Genomic DNA, 18381 nt, shown 5'->3' with positions numbered 1-18381 from the left:
TCCACATTGAACTCAACAGCTGTGCACTATTGTGAACCAGACTGCTTTTGCAATTTGATGGTTTCTTGGACAGCATCCCCCCTCATCCTACCACCATTACTATCCTGTCTCACTCTGAATACCAGTGCATGCTGGAGGTGTCAGGTCACTGACACAATGTTTGGAAGCACAATTTTCAAATTGTGTCAGCTACTGTTCCCACCCTCTTGAGCAATTGAAAATCCCATCTATGAACACAAGTTAACTAGATCTGTATTATTCCTTTTTGTATAAATTTAAAACGCAGAGTAATTCATTGTAGGGAATCTGGTAAGTTTTTTTGATTTTATTAATAGTTTTAAATATTTTCAATTTATTTCCAGTACAAACATAATCCTTTTATTTATGGTTGCAGATTCAGCACCTCCAGACAAACACTAATGTGGATTCCAGACTCCTTTTTCTCGAGGTAAGATTGAGTTTCAATAGATGATTTCTACTATCTGAGGTATAGAATGTAACATTACAGTTTTTAAAGCACAGATAAAAATGCTTCAATTAAAATAAAACACTAAGCTGCAGTGTGTAAATGTAATAATGATATAGAAAAGCAGCTTTAGCAGTGTTAAGTTTCAAATTTAAACTGTTTGATATGGTAAGTTTTTTTTGAGAAACTGGAATGATACTTGGGTGGCACAGTGGCTCAGTGGTTAGCACTGCTGCCTCATAGCGCCAAGGACCCAGGTTCAATTCCAGCCTCAACGGCTATCCGTGTGAAGTTTGTGCATTCTCCCTGTGTTAGTGTGGGTTTCCCCTGGGTGCTCTGGTTTCGTCCCACGACCCAAACATGTGCAGGTTAGGTGGATTAGCCATGCTAAATTGTCCATAATGTTAGGTGGATTAGTTTGAGGGAAATGGGTCTGGGTAGGTTACTCTTCGGAGGGTCGGTGTCGACTTGTTAGGTGGAAGGGCCTGTTTCTACACTGTAGGGAGTCTAATCTAATTTTAGGAAAGAGAGAAAAAATGTTTTCACTTGGGACCCATTTACATTTCCCAAAACTGAAACTGATTCCACAACTACGAAGTGAAACATTTCCTCAGTTCCCTTAGGTTGGATTGGATCAACAATTATTCCAGTTTGGGACACTTCATTAGCTGTTGATCATTTAAAAATGAAATTCTTGAAACTTCCCAGAAGTAAAAAGAGCTAATAACGTTTGAGATTTTCATTTTGTAGAGCTATGTCTGCCCACAGCGTTGGTTGTTCATTTGAAGTAGGATCTTTCACCTCTGCTTATGTGTTCTCTGAATAGCTCTATAGTCACTGCTGTCATCCAGGGTACAACCTGTAATACCAAACAGGGTAAGAAAGTGCATTTAATAAAAAGAAGTTGAGGAAAATAATTGGCCAATTTGGAGTGGTATCACACAGATTTTTATAGTGTTATACAAAGTTCTTGAATGTTGTTTCTACCACTATTAGCTTTGCTGTTGTTGTTCCCCTCTGTGTAAATCATTTCACTGTAGCACGCATGCATTTTTGTTTTCATTAATTGTGAATAAGATGATCTAGATTGGAGATATGGAGACCACAAATCTGTCGGTATTTCCTTTGTTCAAAGCTATGTGATGAGCAGTGTTGAAATAGTAAACACCAGCACACTGTCTCAGCTTACAGGCAGAATACTGCAGATGCTGGAAATCTGACATTCATACGCAATGCTGGAAATACTTGGCAGGTCTGGCAGCATTCAAGGAGCTGGATTAGTTGCCAGGCATTCCTCATTTTTGTTCAAAATTAAAAATCTCACAACTGGTTAGTAGATTTGTATGTTTTCTCTTTTTTAAGCTAGCCAATGCCCCTGTATACATTACAGATATATCTCTAATTTTGCCAGCAGGTCTAAAATCATCAATGTTGGTCTGTAACTCTCCAATTGATACTCAGCTCTAGCATTTAACCAGCATGATATGTCGACATTTAATACAATATGATAGTGTTTTGGCTTTAGTGACTCAATGATCATCATTCAGCAGAGACAGTGTACAGTATCATTTGGACAGGCACATGGAAAGGAGGTTTCAATGGTGGAGCACGTACAATTAGAAATGTACAAGAGTAATGAATTAGAGCAGTTCAGGTAATTCCAAGGTGGAGTTATAAGGAGGTTTGGCCAAGTAGGTAAATTTCAAGGTATTAAGGAATGAGAAGGCTTTAAGAGGGCTAGGGTAGGTAAATGCGTAGCTGGCAATGTTGGAGGAATTACAATTGGGGATGTGCAACAGGCCAAATTCCAAAGCAATTTCCAAGATTTTAAGGCTGCTGGAGCTGGAAGTTGGTTGATTGAGAGACGGTGGCTGGTGGCAGCAGTGCCACAGAGGGATCTGCAAACTGATGAGTTTTTAAACCAAGGTGGTGTTTGACTGGGAGCCATTGTACGTCAGAAGGCACAGTGTTGATTAAGGAACACTAGTTGCTGTTACTTAACACTTGGGGAGCAGAATTGTAGGGGGGGGGTGTTGGGGGTGCGTGCTGTATAGAATGTGTGCACCCAACAAAGAATGTCAAGTTCCTAAGTATTAGGGTGAGGGTTTCAGCAGCAGCAGGTGAGCTGAGATCGGCCTAAGTTGAGCAGTGTTCCAGAGGTGGAAACATATTATTTGTGCCAGCACACAGATCATGAGATTAGTAGCTCATCTCCGATTGTCTAATGTCTTTTGGTTCTGGCAAAGTATTGTAGACCTAAATGTAAACCTAATGTAACTCCTTCTAGATGGATGCTGCCAAAGCATTAGTGGTTCCATGATTTCCTGTTTTATTTCAAATTTCCAGCATTTGTTACATTTTGTATCCATTCTAATTGGATCTTTTCAACCAATGCTTTTGTTAAACAGTGCAAATACCAGATACGTCAAACTTTAATTGTAATCTCCTTTACAAAGTCTCTTTTTTTAGATAGACTAGCACATATTGTTCAAAATTGTGATGCAGTTTTCTGTCAAGATTGGATTGACCTCCATCTAAATTCATTAATAACTACTTCTGTTCTAGCTTGCTGAGCGGGAGAATTTCAACACTACGAGATGAAACTGGAGCAGTAAGCTGAAACTTTGTTTGATTTTTTTAAAGCAAAATGTTGTTGTGGAATGTTCTTTAATTCCTTTGAAGGGGTGTACCATATAAATAATGTCTTTTTTTAAACTGGGAAATAAATTTTAGTTACTTCAGTTGGCAGAATTGCAAATACAGAAATCGTCATTGACATTTTACTGTTTTTTGCTTTTCTTAAAGTTTTTTTTTCCCAAAACTTGAAATTAACCTTACAAGTTCCAACATTCAACTGTTTATCACTAGTATTTCTATTTCCAAGCATCTGACCACTGCTATGGAACTGATCACCAAGATCTGTTCAGTGCCCAAGGCTAACTCAGCAAATTACACTGGGGCATTTGAAATTTAAACAAAGCAATGTAACTTATTGTTCTGCTCAGTAATTTCTCCAGCTGGTATTTGCTATACAGCAGACCTCATGAATTGTTATGTTACATGCGGTTTTGTTGTTGCACAATACACTTTCTGAATCTCCTGAATTGGTAATATATAATCCTTTTCATGGCTGCTGCTAATATTTCCACATCTAAATGGCGTTCAGTTGAATTTTCCTATTGTTCCTGTATTGCATTTACGTACAGCCCCATTACAGAAGTCTCAAACCTCATGTTTCAGCAAAACCAGAATCCCTTTCCAAACTTTTTAAAAAATATTAAAGTGATTAAGATTGTTATATTATGTGCAGGTTATTAAGTTTTGTAATTTTATAAGTGTATTGAAATTTTAAAAAGCTATGGTTGTGTTGCACACGTGGCAAGGTGATTCAGTGGTGATTTAGCACTGCTGTCTCACCAAACCAGGGACCCAGGTTTGATTCTGTCTTCAGGCAACTGTTTGTGTAGAGTTTGCACATTCTCCCATGTCTGCATGGGTTTCCTCGGGGCGCTCTGGTTTCCTGACATGTTTCAAAGATGTGCAGGTTAGGTGGATTGGCCATGCTAAATTGCCCCTAATGTGCAGGTTAGGTGCGTTAGTGATGAGAAATGCAGAGTTACACGGCAAGGTGATAGGGTTGGGTGGGATGGTCTCCAGAGGGTTGGTGTGCAATTGTTCAGCTGAATAGCCTGTTTCCACATTGTAGGGATTCTATGGATGTCTGTATTGGAACTTTCCTGGGATGGCAGTCCTTACTGTTATTAACTAACACATTAGCTCCTGATACAGCTTGAAAGCCTGATTTGCTCATGAGCAAATTAAGATGGTTATGTCCTGAAAACTGGAACCACCAAGCCAATCTCCACCAATGCACTATAGCAACAAAGTGAATAGACATTATTGTAGCTCGTGCTCATGATTATGAATTACTTATCAGTAATTACTGTGGCTCATTAATTTAAGGGCATGCACTTACATTTTAGATGCTCCTTCCATTGATTTTAGCAGCAATCTCCCAGCTAATTGACAAAGGCTATATACTGCACAATGTAGTGTAATGTCTTTCAGGAAGATTAACAAGTGGGCAGCTCAATTTAAACTGGAGAATAAAAGTGGTCATTTAACTTTGTGTACTCAAATATCATCTTGCTTCTGAATTTAAGGCAAGTGCTAGGTTGTGCTTGGGATTAATTAAAAGGTATGATTTGGCACTCAGAAAACAAAGGAAAAATCAGTGTCTGCCACCTGAAATTGTTGATAGAATCATCAATTTCCACTGTTTTGTCATCTTGTATTGAGACAAGAATTCATATTGTCTTACATTTGATAAATGTGTGAAATACTGTTGAACTTTGGCAAATAGGCACATGGGACTGTTAGCAAAATTGATGGAAAAAACATCGTTAAAGCTTCTGGTCACAAGAAGACACAGCTCGCAGTGACTCCATCCTGCATGATGGATGTTACAAAATAAACCGATGGTGATATTCAAGTGCAAAGCTCTCTCCAAAGAGAAATTTCAGAAAGATATTGTTATCCACATTTGAGGTGGATGAAGGCAGTAGTAAGAAATAAATTAAATGAAGAATTTGAAACTTGAGTTACACAAAGGAAAAAGTTTTTTCACGTGGGACTTGTTCAATCTCACTTGGCAAACGTCAACATTGCAGTTATACTTTGCGGTCTTACAAATGTCATTCAGTCCTTGGATGTCCAAATAAATAAACCTCTCCAGGCCAGTATGTGAAAGTTATGGAACAATTTGATGTAGGAAGGCAAAAAATCGTTTAGGAGTCCATTTCCAGGATTTGCCACATTTTTTTGACACCGCTCTGAATTCACACTTTTTGAAGGAATCTCTTCACTCCACAGAAAGCTAATCATGTTGATTGGGATGAGACGTTTGAGCTCTTTTAGAGACCGTCAAACAATGTGCGCAGTAAAGTCTGAGAGAGTCCAAATATTTATGTCAAAAAGAGTTCAGAAAAGATTTACAAGGATGTTGCCAGGGTTGGAGGATTTAAGCTATAGGGAAAGGTTGAATAGGCTGGGGCTGTTTTCCCTGGAGCGTCAGAGGCTGAGGGGTGACTTTATAGGGAAGATACTTTGGCTATTCACCTTATCTATGTCCCTCATGATTTTATAAAGTATAACGTCACCCCTAAACCTCCTACACTGCAATGAAAAAAAAACCCAGCCTACCTAGCCAATTCTTACAATGCAAGCTCTCCAATTCCTGTGACATCCTGGTAAATCTTTTTTGAGCTCTCTCCAATTTAATAATATCCTTCCTATAGCAGGGCGACCAGCACTGAACACAGTACTCCAAAAGTGGCCTCAGCAACATCTTGTACACCCTCAACATGATGTCTCAACTCCTATATTCAGTGGTTTGAACAATGAAGGCAAGCATGACAAATACTGCCGTAACCACCCAGTCTACCTGTATTGCAACTTCTGAAAAACTATGTACTTGAACCTGGGTCTCTCTGTTTGACAACTCTATCTCGGGCCCTACCATTAACTGTACATGTCCTTCTCTTGTTCATTTTACCAGAATGCAATACTTCACATTTTGTAAATTAAACTCCATTGGTCACTCCTTAGCTCAGTAGCCTAGCTGATGAAGATCTCTTCATATGCTTAGGTAACCTTCACTGTCCATTATACTACCAATTTTAGTGTCATCTGCAAAACATACTAACCATGCCTCCTGTGTTCTCATCCAAATTGTTTATGTGGATGACAAATAACAGTGGACCTAGCACTGATCCTTGCAGCCTGTTCACAGGCCAAACAACAACCCTTTACTACCACCCTCTGTCACCCACCATCAAGCCATGCTCAAACATTTAGAAAAAGTATTCCAATAGTGGATGTTGGCTGTTATTTTCCCCTTGAATTGCATAAAGAGCAAATGCAGATGCAGTATCATGCCATTTCTCATCTTTTGTCAATACTGCATAAGCTAGTAGCGTTAAACTTGTGGCTCACAAATAGTTGACAGTTGCATGTGTATGTTCCACAGAAGTTGCATGTGCTTCAGCCCTTGAGGCAATAATATCCTGGTTTTGATTTTTACATTGAAAAACACGTGAGTAAACATTTTTTTTTCACATGTGCTTTTTGTTTATGCAGTTACCTCTACTTGTGTAAGTTACAATCCTTGTCCCACACCATTCCTGAAAGATGTTGGGCTGCGTAAAAGGAAGCTTTCCTGTAATGCAAAATCGTTATTGCAACAGGGATCCTTTACAGTGATGTACTGCCATCTGGTGACAAAAATGAGCATTTCAATTTCACCTTGTGGAATTAAAACCCAACTTCTTGCATTACTGAATTATTCTACCAGTGCAATAATATTCTGCCTGTTATGCTGCTGAGTTTCAAAGAATTCTGCAATTTTGTATCTCACCCCTAGATTGTCACAACCACTTCCTATGGAATCTAATTCACTTTATAAAGTAATATGCAGCAATTCTAAACAACTCCCTATTAAAAACGTTCTCCCCTTCTCTCCCTCAAGTTTTTTTGTTGGTTATTTTAAATCGAACATTATTTACAAACAATTTTGCCCTACCTGGCCTATTAAAGTTATTTATAATTTTGAATGCTGTATCTGTATTGGGCTCTTTGCTTCAAAGAAGGGTGGGGTGCTCTTCAGAGGGTTGGTGTGGACTGGTTATGCTAAAGGGCCTGTTTCCACACTCTAGGGCATATAATCTAAGGAAAAAAAAAATCCAATTTCTTTATTCTCTACTAGCATCCTCTGTGATTCCCTCGCTGTGTGTGTGTGTGTGTGTGTGTGTGTGTGTGTGTGTGTGTGTGTGTCCCTGTGCCTTAAGATTGAAACTTCAAATCAGTTAGCCTTATCTTCTGGTCTTCTAAATGAATTGAGCAAATACATAGATTTTCTAAATTAGTACAATAGACAGCTGAAGCCAGGCTTGTTGAAAATATATTGCATATTGGGTTTTGTACTAAGTTTTTGACGATTGTGCTGTGCTCAGGATCCCTTTAATATTCTGTAAGTTCTAAAGACAGACACAGAAGTTTTGAACTAGTGAATGAGCTTACACTACAACAACACAATTCATTACAGCAAAATGCCATCTTTGTCATTGTATAACATCTCTGTATAACTATGTTTGATTATTGCATTAGTATTTAAATGTAACAAAGTGAAATAAGACTACAGGCAAAGTTACGCATTTTTAAAAAACAGCCTGTCTATTTCCACATGTAATTGAAGCAGGAAGGTGGGAATGCTGCCAATTTTCTACAAAGAGATAGGGTAGAAGTTTAAATATGTTAGCGATTGTGTGTTTCATTGTCATTCACTATTTCAATTTTAATTCTGGCTGTTTCAGTTACCTGAGCCTTGGGAAACTCAGCAGTTTCACCAAGGTGCAAACTTGGTGCATACAAAAGGCGGATACCTAACTCCTGATTCAGCCTTCCTGAGGAGGCTCTCCAATCAACAACTTATTCAAATAATCCAGATTTTCATTATGTACTTGCCTTTACAGTTCATGAAGTCAGTATTATGTCAGTGTGTTGTAGTGCCCTCTTTTACAAGTCGAGCCTCTTCGAACAAGTTCAGTGCCTCACTTTGTCATGGTTGTTGAAGGCCCAGCAAAGTCCAACTCTCCTTTTGTCTCTCCACCTCTCTCCTGCCTTGCTTGCTTGTTTGTTTCCTTGCTTTCTTCCTTTACCTCTGCCCCATCCCCAACCCCAAAAATACTGGAGGTCAGACCTGTCAATCATTTTTATCTTCAGGGTGAGGAATTGGTCAGTGGTGACATTCAAGTAAAGAATTCTGGTGTGTAGGGGCTTCTATCTTCTGGATTCCATGTGGAATTCTGGCCCCCTCAGTCCAGTTAGGTCAATTAAGTAGCAATTCAGTCCATTCCAGCTTTCAAATATTAGAGGGTGTATTTGTAACAAAAAAAACCCAATGGATTTTTGTAGCAGTTTCTACGTTTATTGGTTGTGATGCTTGATGTGTAATTTCTCATTGACACTGACCAGTTTACATAGAATGTTTTGAATTGTTTGATATGGAGGAGCAGGTGTTGGACTGGGGTGGACAAAGTTTTTTTTAAAAAATCGCAACACCAGGTTAGGGACCAAAAGGTTTATTTGGAAGCTAGTGCTTCCAAATAAACCTGTTGGACTATAATTTCATGTTGTGATTTTTAACTTGAATCGTCTGTACACTGTTGAAACTTAATGATTTCCGACAGTGTGAAATTAGATTCTCCAGTGGCTAAATGATGTCTATTTCTGCCTGGTGTTTCTGGAGTACAATAACTTTCTTTATGGACTGCTGGATATAGGAATTAATATTTAACTGCTAGCTTGTATTTACAAGCTCTTATACCTTGAGCAGTCAGTGACTGATAGACCTGAGATGTAGATTAGTGCAAAATGAGTCCGTTCACATGCACAGTCTTTTTCTGATGCAGTTGTTGCAAGTTGACATTTCATTCTGTTTGCAGTTGTCATGTGAAGCTCTTGGAGTTTGTTCTTTCAACTTCCCTTCCTGGTCCCTCTCTTCAAATCTGCCAACATAAGCCCTTCCCTCAAAAGAAAAGCAAACTTTTAAAATGTTTGACCTCCGTTTCTTTTCCAAAGTTCTTGAGTGTATTGTCACTTCTCAAACCCATTACCCATTATTCCTAACTTCACACTTGACTTTCTCCCATCAAGCCCCAGCCACAGTACAGAAACAATTCTCATCATCATAACTTTCTGTGTGACTGTGACCAAAGGAAAACTATCTCTCGTAGTTCTTGATCTCTCTGCAGCTTTTGACATGATTGACCCCCTCGGACTCTTGATGCTCTTTCCTCTTTGATGCAGCTGAGCAGGGATTCTTGCCTCTGTCCTTCAGCCTCCCTCATGTTTCTTTTCTACATATTGTGCCTCGATGTACCATCTGACAACATAACATCAGTTTCCCACGGGCATTGATGTAACTTGTGTATCTCTAGCATCCATGCACGATATCTAAGTTGTCAGGTTGCTCGTCGGACATTCAGAACCGGGCAAGTAGAAATTTTCTCCAAACAAATATTGGGAAGATTGAATCAGTATTTTTAATCCCTACACCAAATTTCTTCCCCATCTCACTAACTCTATCCCTCATCTCTTTGACCACTTCATCCCTGTCTCAGCTCACCTGCTGAAACAATGTCCATAACATTGTTGTTTCTGTTTTTGATCATTCCAACCTGTTCCTGGTTGCCTCATGTTCTACTTTCTGCAAACTTGAGATCATTCAAAACTCTGGGGTTTACATTTTAACCTATGCAACCCTATTTAGCCATCACCCCTGTGTCTGTTAAGCTCCAATTAAACAATGCTGTGATTTTAAAATTCATGTTGTTGTTTACAAATCTTCAATTAATGATTTTAAAAATCTCACAACACCTGGTTATAGTCCAGTAGGTTTAATTGGAAGCACTAGCTTTCGGAGCACCGCTCCTTCATCAGGTGGTTGTGGAGGACACAATTGTAAGACACAGAATTTATAGCAAAAGTTTACTGTGTGGTGTAACTGAAATTTTACATTGAAAAATACCTTGATTGTTTGTTAAGTTTCTCATCTGTTAGAATAACCATGATAGTTTCACTTTCATATGTAAATCACAAAACTCAGGTCAACACATTATCAGGTCAACTTTAACAATTGGTGTCAGCTCAGACAATATATTGAAGGTGTTCACTCCCTGTGTGCTGTTGTCTGTGCCATAATGTTTAGACTGATTCTAATCTAAAAAGTGAGTTAACAGAATCTTGCATGAATTCATGCAGTTTTTGAGCAAAGTACAATGTAACTCTGCAAGTACCAATTCACCCCACAAATGTATGTGTGTGTGTGGTGTATAGTGCAATGGTGGTCACCTGTAATGTGACGTGAACCCAAGATCCCGGTTGAGGCCCTCCCTATGGGTACTGAACTTAGCTATCAGCCTCTGCTCAGCCACTTTTCGCTGCTGCCTGTCCCGAAGTCCACCTTGAAGGATGGTCACCCGAAGGTCCGAGGTCGAATATCCTGGACAGCTGAAATGTTCTCCAGCTGTGAGGGAACGCTCCTGTCTGTTGATTGTTGTGCGGTGCCCATTCATCCGTTGGCATAGCCTTTGCTCGGTTTCACCAATGTACCATGTCTCAGGGCATTCGTGCCTGCAGTGTATGAGATAGACAACATTGGCTGAGTCGCATGAGTACCTACCATGTACATGGTGGAGGTGTCCCCATGCGTAATGGTTGTATTTATGGCCACACTCTGACACATCTTGCAGAGCTTACCATGACAGGGTTGTATGGAGTTGTCGTAAAAGCTGGGCAGTTTGCTACGAACAATGATCTGTTTGAGGTTTGGTGGTTGTTTAAAGCCAAGCAGTGGGAATGTGGGGAAGGTCTTGGTGAGGTGCTCATCCTCATTGATCATGTGTTGCAGGCCGCGAAGAACATGGCATAGTTTTTCGGCTCTTGGGAAATACTGGACAATGAAGGGTACCCTGTTGGTTGCAGCTCATGTCTGTCTCCTGATGAGGTCATTACGATTCCTCGCTGTGGCACGTCTGAACTGGTGGTTGATGAGTTGAGCGTCGTACCCCGTTCTTATGAGGACATCCTTGAGTACTTCCAAGTGCCCATCGCGTTCCTCCTCATCTGAACAGATCAGGTGTATGCGTAGGGCTTGTCCATAGGGGATGGCTGTTTTAATATGTTTTGGGTGGAAGCTGGCGAAGTGTAGCATTGTGAGGTTGTCTGTGGGTTTGTTGTAGACTGTGGTGCTGAGGTGTCCATCCTTGATGGAGATGCATGTGTCCAAGAACGAGACAGATAGACAATTGGTTCAGGAGTAGGCCATTCTGCCCTTCGAGCCTGCATCACCATTCGATATGATCATGGCTGATCATCCTTAATCAATATCCTGTTCCTGCCTTATCTCCATAACTCTTGATTCCACTATCCTTGAGAGCTCTATCCAACTCTTTCTTAAATGAATCCAGAGACTGGGCCTCCACTGCCCTCTGGGGCAGAGCATTCCACACAGCCACCACTGTCTGGGTGAAGAAGTTTCTCTTCATCTCTGTCCTAAAGATAGTAGAGAGTAGTCCGTGGTGAGTTTGGTGGGATGAAACTTGTTGATATCACTGTGTAGTTTTATCAGTGACTCCTCGCCATGGGTCCAGAGGAACAAAATGTCGTCAATATACCTAGTGTATAAGGTTGGTTGGAGGTCCTGCGTCAAGAAGAAGTCTTGTTCGAACCTGTGCGTGAAAATGTTGGCATATTGGGATCCAAGTTTGGTCCCCATGGCTGTTTCATGTGTCTGGATGAACAACTGATTGTCAAAGGTGAAGATGTTGTGATCGAGGATAAAGCGGATGAGTTGTAGGACGGTGTTTGGAGATTGGCAGTTGTTGGTGTTGAGTACTGAGGCTGTTGCCGCGATGCCGTCATTGTGGGGGATGCTGGTGTAGAGTGCTGAAACATCCATTGTGACGAGGGATGTTTCCATTTGGTCCATGGGTGCTGAGTTTCTGTAAGAAATCTGCAAGTGTCGCGACAGAAGTTAGGGATCCCCTCTACAATGGGTTTCAAGATTATTTCAATTTAGCCAGAGAGGTTCTCACACAGGGTCCCATTGCCTGATTGCCCATATACCAGGATGTCCCATCCTATCATTATGATACTTTCCTGCCCACCTCCAAACTCTTTAATTCCCTTGTTGATCAAGTATCTATTCAGTCACCTGTAAGTAGAAACATAAATAGAAGTTCTTTAGAGTTCCTACTTCACTACAGTTTTTCTGTGCTGCAGTCATAGAGATTGACTGACTTCTTTGATGTAGCTTTGAATTCCAAGAGATTAATTTAAAGCAATTCTATATCAGAATTTCAAGTTGTGCTCTTTCTGCTGCTATAAACAAACTAAAATCAACATGAACTAAACATTAGTTATTTGGCAACAAATACTCTAAGCTGCAAAGCAGATGTTCCTTAATTAGTTTCTGAATATGAACAGTAATCCCGCATTTATACAATACACTGCACTAGCAGTAGTCTTGTAGTCTTTAAAGGAACCAGTGGTTTTGCTGAGCCTCAGGATCCAGAGTCTGTTGAAAATTACTTCTGTCAATCTGGTGAGCGTTCTTTATCCCTGTTGATGACAACAACAGCAACTGCTTTCTTGTTTGCTTGGATATGCATCTCTGTATCCGGGGCTCTTGAATCTGTAAGTATGCAGAGAAAAGCCCAACTGCTTCTGTCTCCATGTTCAAGTTTTAAATCTGGCACTTGGGCTTCAAGTGAACTTAACCTGGGCTAGTCCAATGGGACTAAAGTCACATCAGCTTACCACCAACCTGAGCTATTAGGAGGTTGCATGCTTCATTATAGATTGAATTAAGAGACAGTTGAGAACATAATTATCTTACAAAACATCACATTTGTAGCGTTTGATGCGACTCAATTGAGGTTGACATAACTTGTAAAACTTTGTGAAATTTAAAGCATAAACTACCTAAATTGCAAATGAGTTTTGTTTGCACTGTTGTTAGTTCAGAACACATCACAATAGAAGCATGTCTAAGATCTGCTATTGCATTGATTTCCAAGCTTTCAAGAAGGTTTTAAAAGTTTAATTGCTTCTTTTTGGTTGCAAGGACACCACTAAAACATATTTAAAAAGTTTTTGAATTTTATTTCAAATTAAAACTGACTAAACTGCCCCAATATCATTTTCTAAACTAATTTTCCTTAATTAAAAATTAGGAACACTGAAATAACTGATTAAAAATGCTTTTTTTTGTGTGTGATGATCACATTTTAGTTGCAATGAAACTGTAGCAAGTTGCCACTTCAAACTTTTTGACATGTATAGAACAATTTATTTTCAAAAACATTACGGGTAAGGTATTCAGATGGTGGGGCAGAAGTCCCATCTTCAAGAGCTGCTGGCCTTCCTGCTGTACAGCACTGTAGTTTCAGCAGCTGTAACTGCAACAGGGTATGGGCCTGGGACCACAGATAAACACTAAGTTTAAGTCCTAGACCTAAGAAACTAGTAAGTTCTGGGTGGGGAGCAAGGTGTGTGTGGGTGTTCTTGATGGAGACGCTGAGGAAAGGTAGATCAATAGTAATTGAGGGGGTACTTGATGTGGAAAGGGAACTGTTGAGGTAGGCATTTTCCGCTTCTCGCACAAATTTGAGCAGTGTGACCTGCTGAGTTTCCCACCACCCAACCTATGAACTCCTCCCTTCAGCCTCAAATTGAAGTCACCAGGCACCCCACACCTGTAAAATTGTGGACAGGACAGGGGTGAGAGATCAGGCAGTTTGTCAGGGAGTTATATTGGCAGCACCATGTGTGAACTTGCTGGTTTGTCTGGGGGGTGGAAGTGGGGAGCTGTGAGATTCTGCCCTACGTTTTCAATACAGCCTGATTGTGGTGAGCTATGGCAGAGTCTGCATTTGGGGCTACCCAAAGAAATGGGTTTGTCTGGAAACCAGAAAAAAGAAAAAGCTTCTCTAAACCGGAAATCTTTCGTGCATGTTGTGTCTGGATTGCTGATTGTGCTCAAAGTGGAAGCACGTATGTCTTTGCTTCTTCAATGGCTAATGAAGAAGCAAGTGTTGGAGTCACCTATCTGTCAAACAGGAGTGACTTTTTTTGTAAGTTTGATTCTTGTTGCTGTTTATCTTCGAGGGAACCACGATATCTTCCAGAGCTTTTAAGCTAAAGCAACGCCTTGCTTTTATGATGACAATATGGTATGTGCAGTAGATTTGCTAGCATGAGCAATCAGTGTCACATGAAATGTTTAAAATACATGCCTTTCATTGTTACTGAAATATGTATGTCTTCCATCCTATAGATATTTATTGATAGAGATCCTACAGCATTTGCACCAATTCTGAACTTTCTTCGAACAAAAGAATTAGATTTAAGGTAAGAGAAAGCTTTCCTTATCTCAAAAGTAATAATGCAAATGCTACCGTAGTTCAGCAGGTCCTGACAGAAGGATAAATTTAATTCTCCTCAAAACACAATTCAAGGGTTTATCTTGAAATGAGTCCCAGTCAGATATCTGCACACTTGAGAAGATCGGCAAAGATATTATGTGCACTTTTTAGTCATAATGAATGCAAACGTAGCATTTCATGTGTATAAAGTAAAATCTCATCAGCCCGAAATGAGATCTGTCTATTGCTCATTATTTTTGGTGACAGTGACTGAAGGATTAATGTTAGCCAAAGATTTGGCTAAGTTGATTGCAGATCTCTTCCTTGTCACTAAGATTGCCATTCTCTTTATGGTTTAAAGGTCTACACTTACACAGCCTCAAATTCTGATTCGAAATTACTGACTGGTATATGTTTGTATCCTCTAACGTGATCATGGAAGCAAGATGTTTCTTTATCTGCCATTTCTTCATTGTCTAGTATAAATTCCCAAACTCCCCAATCTTTCTTTACAGCACGAACACTCACTTTGCTCACTTCATTTTTACATATCTGTAGAAACTGTTAACTGTATTTACCTTTTAATTGACAACTACTTGCGCTCTAATTTTTTTTCTCCTGGTTAGTATTGTAGTTAGTTTTTGCCATTCTTTGTGTTGTTCAAACATCTGATCTGCTATTCAGCTTTGAACAGTTATGTGCCTTTATCACAAGCACCAGTGTTTTTTTTTGTATTTCACCCTACATTGTGATTATTGTTGGAAAGCCTGTGGACCACCCCAACTTAGTCATTATGTCATTAAAGCAGTTAATTCTAATTGATTCTTAAACATATTCTGTTGTTCTTCTTTCTTTGAACATGTCATGCCGAGTCCAGAACTGTGTATGCCTCTTAAACATTATATCAAGGTGCTGTCTGCCTGTTCTAGTAGTACCAGTAGATATCAAAGATCTATTGAAAGAATAGTCAAGTTTTCCCAAATCTTTGGCTAACATTAATCCTTCAGTCACTGTCACCAAAAATAATGAGCAATAGACAGATCTCATTTCGGGCTGATGAGATTTTACTTTATACACATGAAATGCTACGTTTGCATTCATTATGACTAAAAAGTGCACATAATATCTTTGCCGATCTTGAAAAGTCTTCTGGAGGCACCATAAAAGAACATAAGAAATAGAAGCCGGAATAGGCTATATAACTCCTTATGCTAACTGTCTTTTCATAAAATTATGGCACATCCTCAGCATTCGCTCATTTTTGTTTTTCTCCCCAACGATAGAGAAATTCTGAGATCCCCTTCAACTCTGAGTATCTATTAATCTTACCCTTGTATGTACTTAATGATTGAACATCCACAGCTATCCGAAATAGTGAATTCCTAATTTGATGCATTTCATTTTTTGACTTTTTTTTTGAAATGTTGATTAAAAATAATTGCTTGTATGTTTTCCTTATCTTGCAGGGGAGTAAACATCAATGTTCTGAGACATGAGGCAGAATTTTATGGGATTACTCCTTTAGGTAGGATGTAGGATTATCTTTTAAATGAAACTGAACAGTCTATTTTCTCTCTATTGATCTAACCCTTCGCTTTGAACCATGAATGTTACCTGAAGTACTTTTTAATAGGAAAGCAGAACGTTATTTTAGGCCTATGTCTCAATAGCATATACAGTCTGTTTACTTTTTGATGCCTATCACAGTGCTGTACTTGCATTCATCACTTTTTATGGGCCCTTCCAGTGCGTCAACTTGCAATTTGGAGCTTGGTTAATTTACAGCAATTATATTCAATTTTTTGTAAATTCATTTCCATTGTTTTATCTGGGTCTGGTCCAATGAAATAAAGGAACGTAAAAGTCAGTAATTAATAAACAACATGCATCCCTTTTGAAATGACCCAACAAGCCACTTTGATCAAGAACCATTCTTTCTTTCGTTGATTCATTCTTTCTTCATTTACTCATTCTTCACTATTACATCTGACTTAACTGAAGGACTCTTCTTCGTCGCTAAATCCCTGTATGTCTTGATTTTCTGTTTTGTGCCAAACATTTCATTTTACCTTCACCTGTTGTCAACTTACTTTAAAACCCCAAGATTATTCAAACTTGCATACTTAAATGTTCCTCCAGTTTTTGGAGAAGCCGTTCTAATAGCTTTACAAGAAAAGCTTGTCAACTGATGAGTCTAATCCCTTGCTTGCTTTCACCTTTCAATCTCTAGAATAAACACAGAAGCATTTAAAAGTCCAGTGTGATGTTTTACATCTTTTCTGTTCGCAATCAACTCCTCAACCTCATATTTTTCTTTACTATGACCTCAAATCTTGACAATTTTGGAACTTGTTTTTCTCTGTCCCTTTTTCCTGCAATCTGTGATAATGTCAACTAATCAGTTTCCTGATTTTGTTCAGCTTCCCTCTTTCAATTCTGTTGAAAACCTGTATTATATAGTTCTGAAGTTCCTTGAGTTAGTGTACTAGGCCAAACCATCTTTTACTTCATCAATGATCTTCTGTCCATTCATATGGTCAGAAGTGGGATGCTTGTTGATTGTGAAATGTTCAGCATCACTTTCAACTTTCCTGATCATGCTTCATTTGGACATGAATTAATACACAAGTGCCAGGCAATGATCACCTCAACAAAAGAGAATCTAAATGTTGCCTTTTGACATTCAAGGGTAACTCTCATCCGGACTCCGAAGAACCATCATTGTCCATCATCCACTGTGCACATGTCAGGAGTATGCTGGAATCTTCCCCTCTTGCCTGCATGAGTATATTTCCACTAGCAGTTGAGAGGCTGCACACGTTGCAGGACAAAGCAGCAGCTTGATTGGCATTGTATCCACGTGCATTCACTCTCTTTACCTCTGATGCTCAGTAGCAGCAGTGCATATAATTTACAAGATGCACGTAGAAATTCAGTAACACCACCGCCTGCATGTTCTCTTCCAAGCCACTTACCACCCTGACTGAGAAATATATTGCTGTTTCTTGACTGTTGCTGAGGCACAATCCTGAAACTCCATTGCAATTTATCCACAGCAAACAAATGCAGCAGTTCAAATAAAACGGTTCACTGACCCCATCTAATGAGCAGCCATTAGTCCAGCCAGTGACGCCTGCATTCCTTGATCCATTATGACCTTGATCCAGAACTTAATTTCTTAATTTTAAATATTATAATTTTCTATTACATAAAACATCACTTCCAAATTTGCTACCAACACTTACAAATAGACTATCCTAGTATGGATCAAAATGGTATGGCACAAGTCATCCATAGAATTGAGTCCATTCATAAAGGTTCCCTTGAAGAGAATATATTCCTGTTCAAATGTGCATTTTTTTCCTTAAATGTTTTAATCCCCTTGAGCTTTTTGGTTTTTAGTATTGAATTTTTTTTTAAAAAGGGCTTGAGATTTACTATAAACCAAGATTTAAATTTTGCTTGGATTAAATTTTTAGATTAGACTTTTTTCCCTTTCTTGGAATGTTTTTTAAATGTGCAGTTGAAGCATTGTTTTATTTTTGAGACATCCTTATTGTCACTTACCAATGTAGTTGCTTGTTTTAAATGAAAAATAAATCTATTTGTTAAATATGTTACATAAATTATTTGAAAAGGTAATTGGATGAAATCAAATGCTTTATACAAAATTATTTATGTACTTAGTTCGTCGTCTGTTGCTGTGTGAAGAACTTGAGAGATCATCTTGTGGCAGTGTCCTCTTCCACGGCTATCTGCCGCCTCCAGGTACATTTTTTTATTTTAAGCTGGAACTGAGTTTTTTCAAGAGTGTGACCATGGCTCTGCTAATACTATTCTCTTTGTACCACATCAACTTTTGACGTCTATCATTAATAAGTAATGTACCATCACTTCATAAATATACAGGCTACTAATGTTCATTATATT

General features: G+C 39.0%; 1 protein-coding gene across 1 annotated transcript in view; it reads left to right on the top strand.

Moving 5' to 3' along the window:
• Positions 1–18381, top strand: part of kctd3 (potassium channel tetramerization domain containing 3) — a 71514-nt gene that overhangs the window by 13403 nt on the left and 39730 nt on the right. The window contains exons 2-6 of the mRNA XM_043695807.2: positions 395–448; positions 3032–3077; positions 14364–14437; positions 15918–15976; positions 18139–18219. Coding sequence (XP_043551742.2) covers positions 395–448; positions 3032–3077; positions 14364–14437; positions 15918–15976; positions 18139–18219 — 314 coding nt within the window. The remainder of the gene's footprint in view (positions 1–394; positions 449–3031; positions 3078–14363; positions 14438–15917; positions 15977–18138; positions 18220–18381) is intronic.

This window comes from Chiloscyllium plagiosum, unplaced genomic scaffold (assembly GCF_037043375.1).
Source record: "Chiloscyllium plagiosum isolate Xiang-an unplaced genomic scaffold, Cpla_swu_hap1 HiC_scaffold_10, whole genome shotgun sequence".
Taxonomy (NCBI): domain Eukaryota; kingdom Metazoa; phylum Chordata; class Chondrichthyes; order Orectolobiformes; family Hemiscylliidae; genus Chiloscyllium; species Chiloscyllium plagiosum.
Note: the sequence above shows the minus strand (reverse complement) of the source record. Positions and strands in the feature narration are given on the sequence as shown.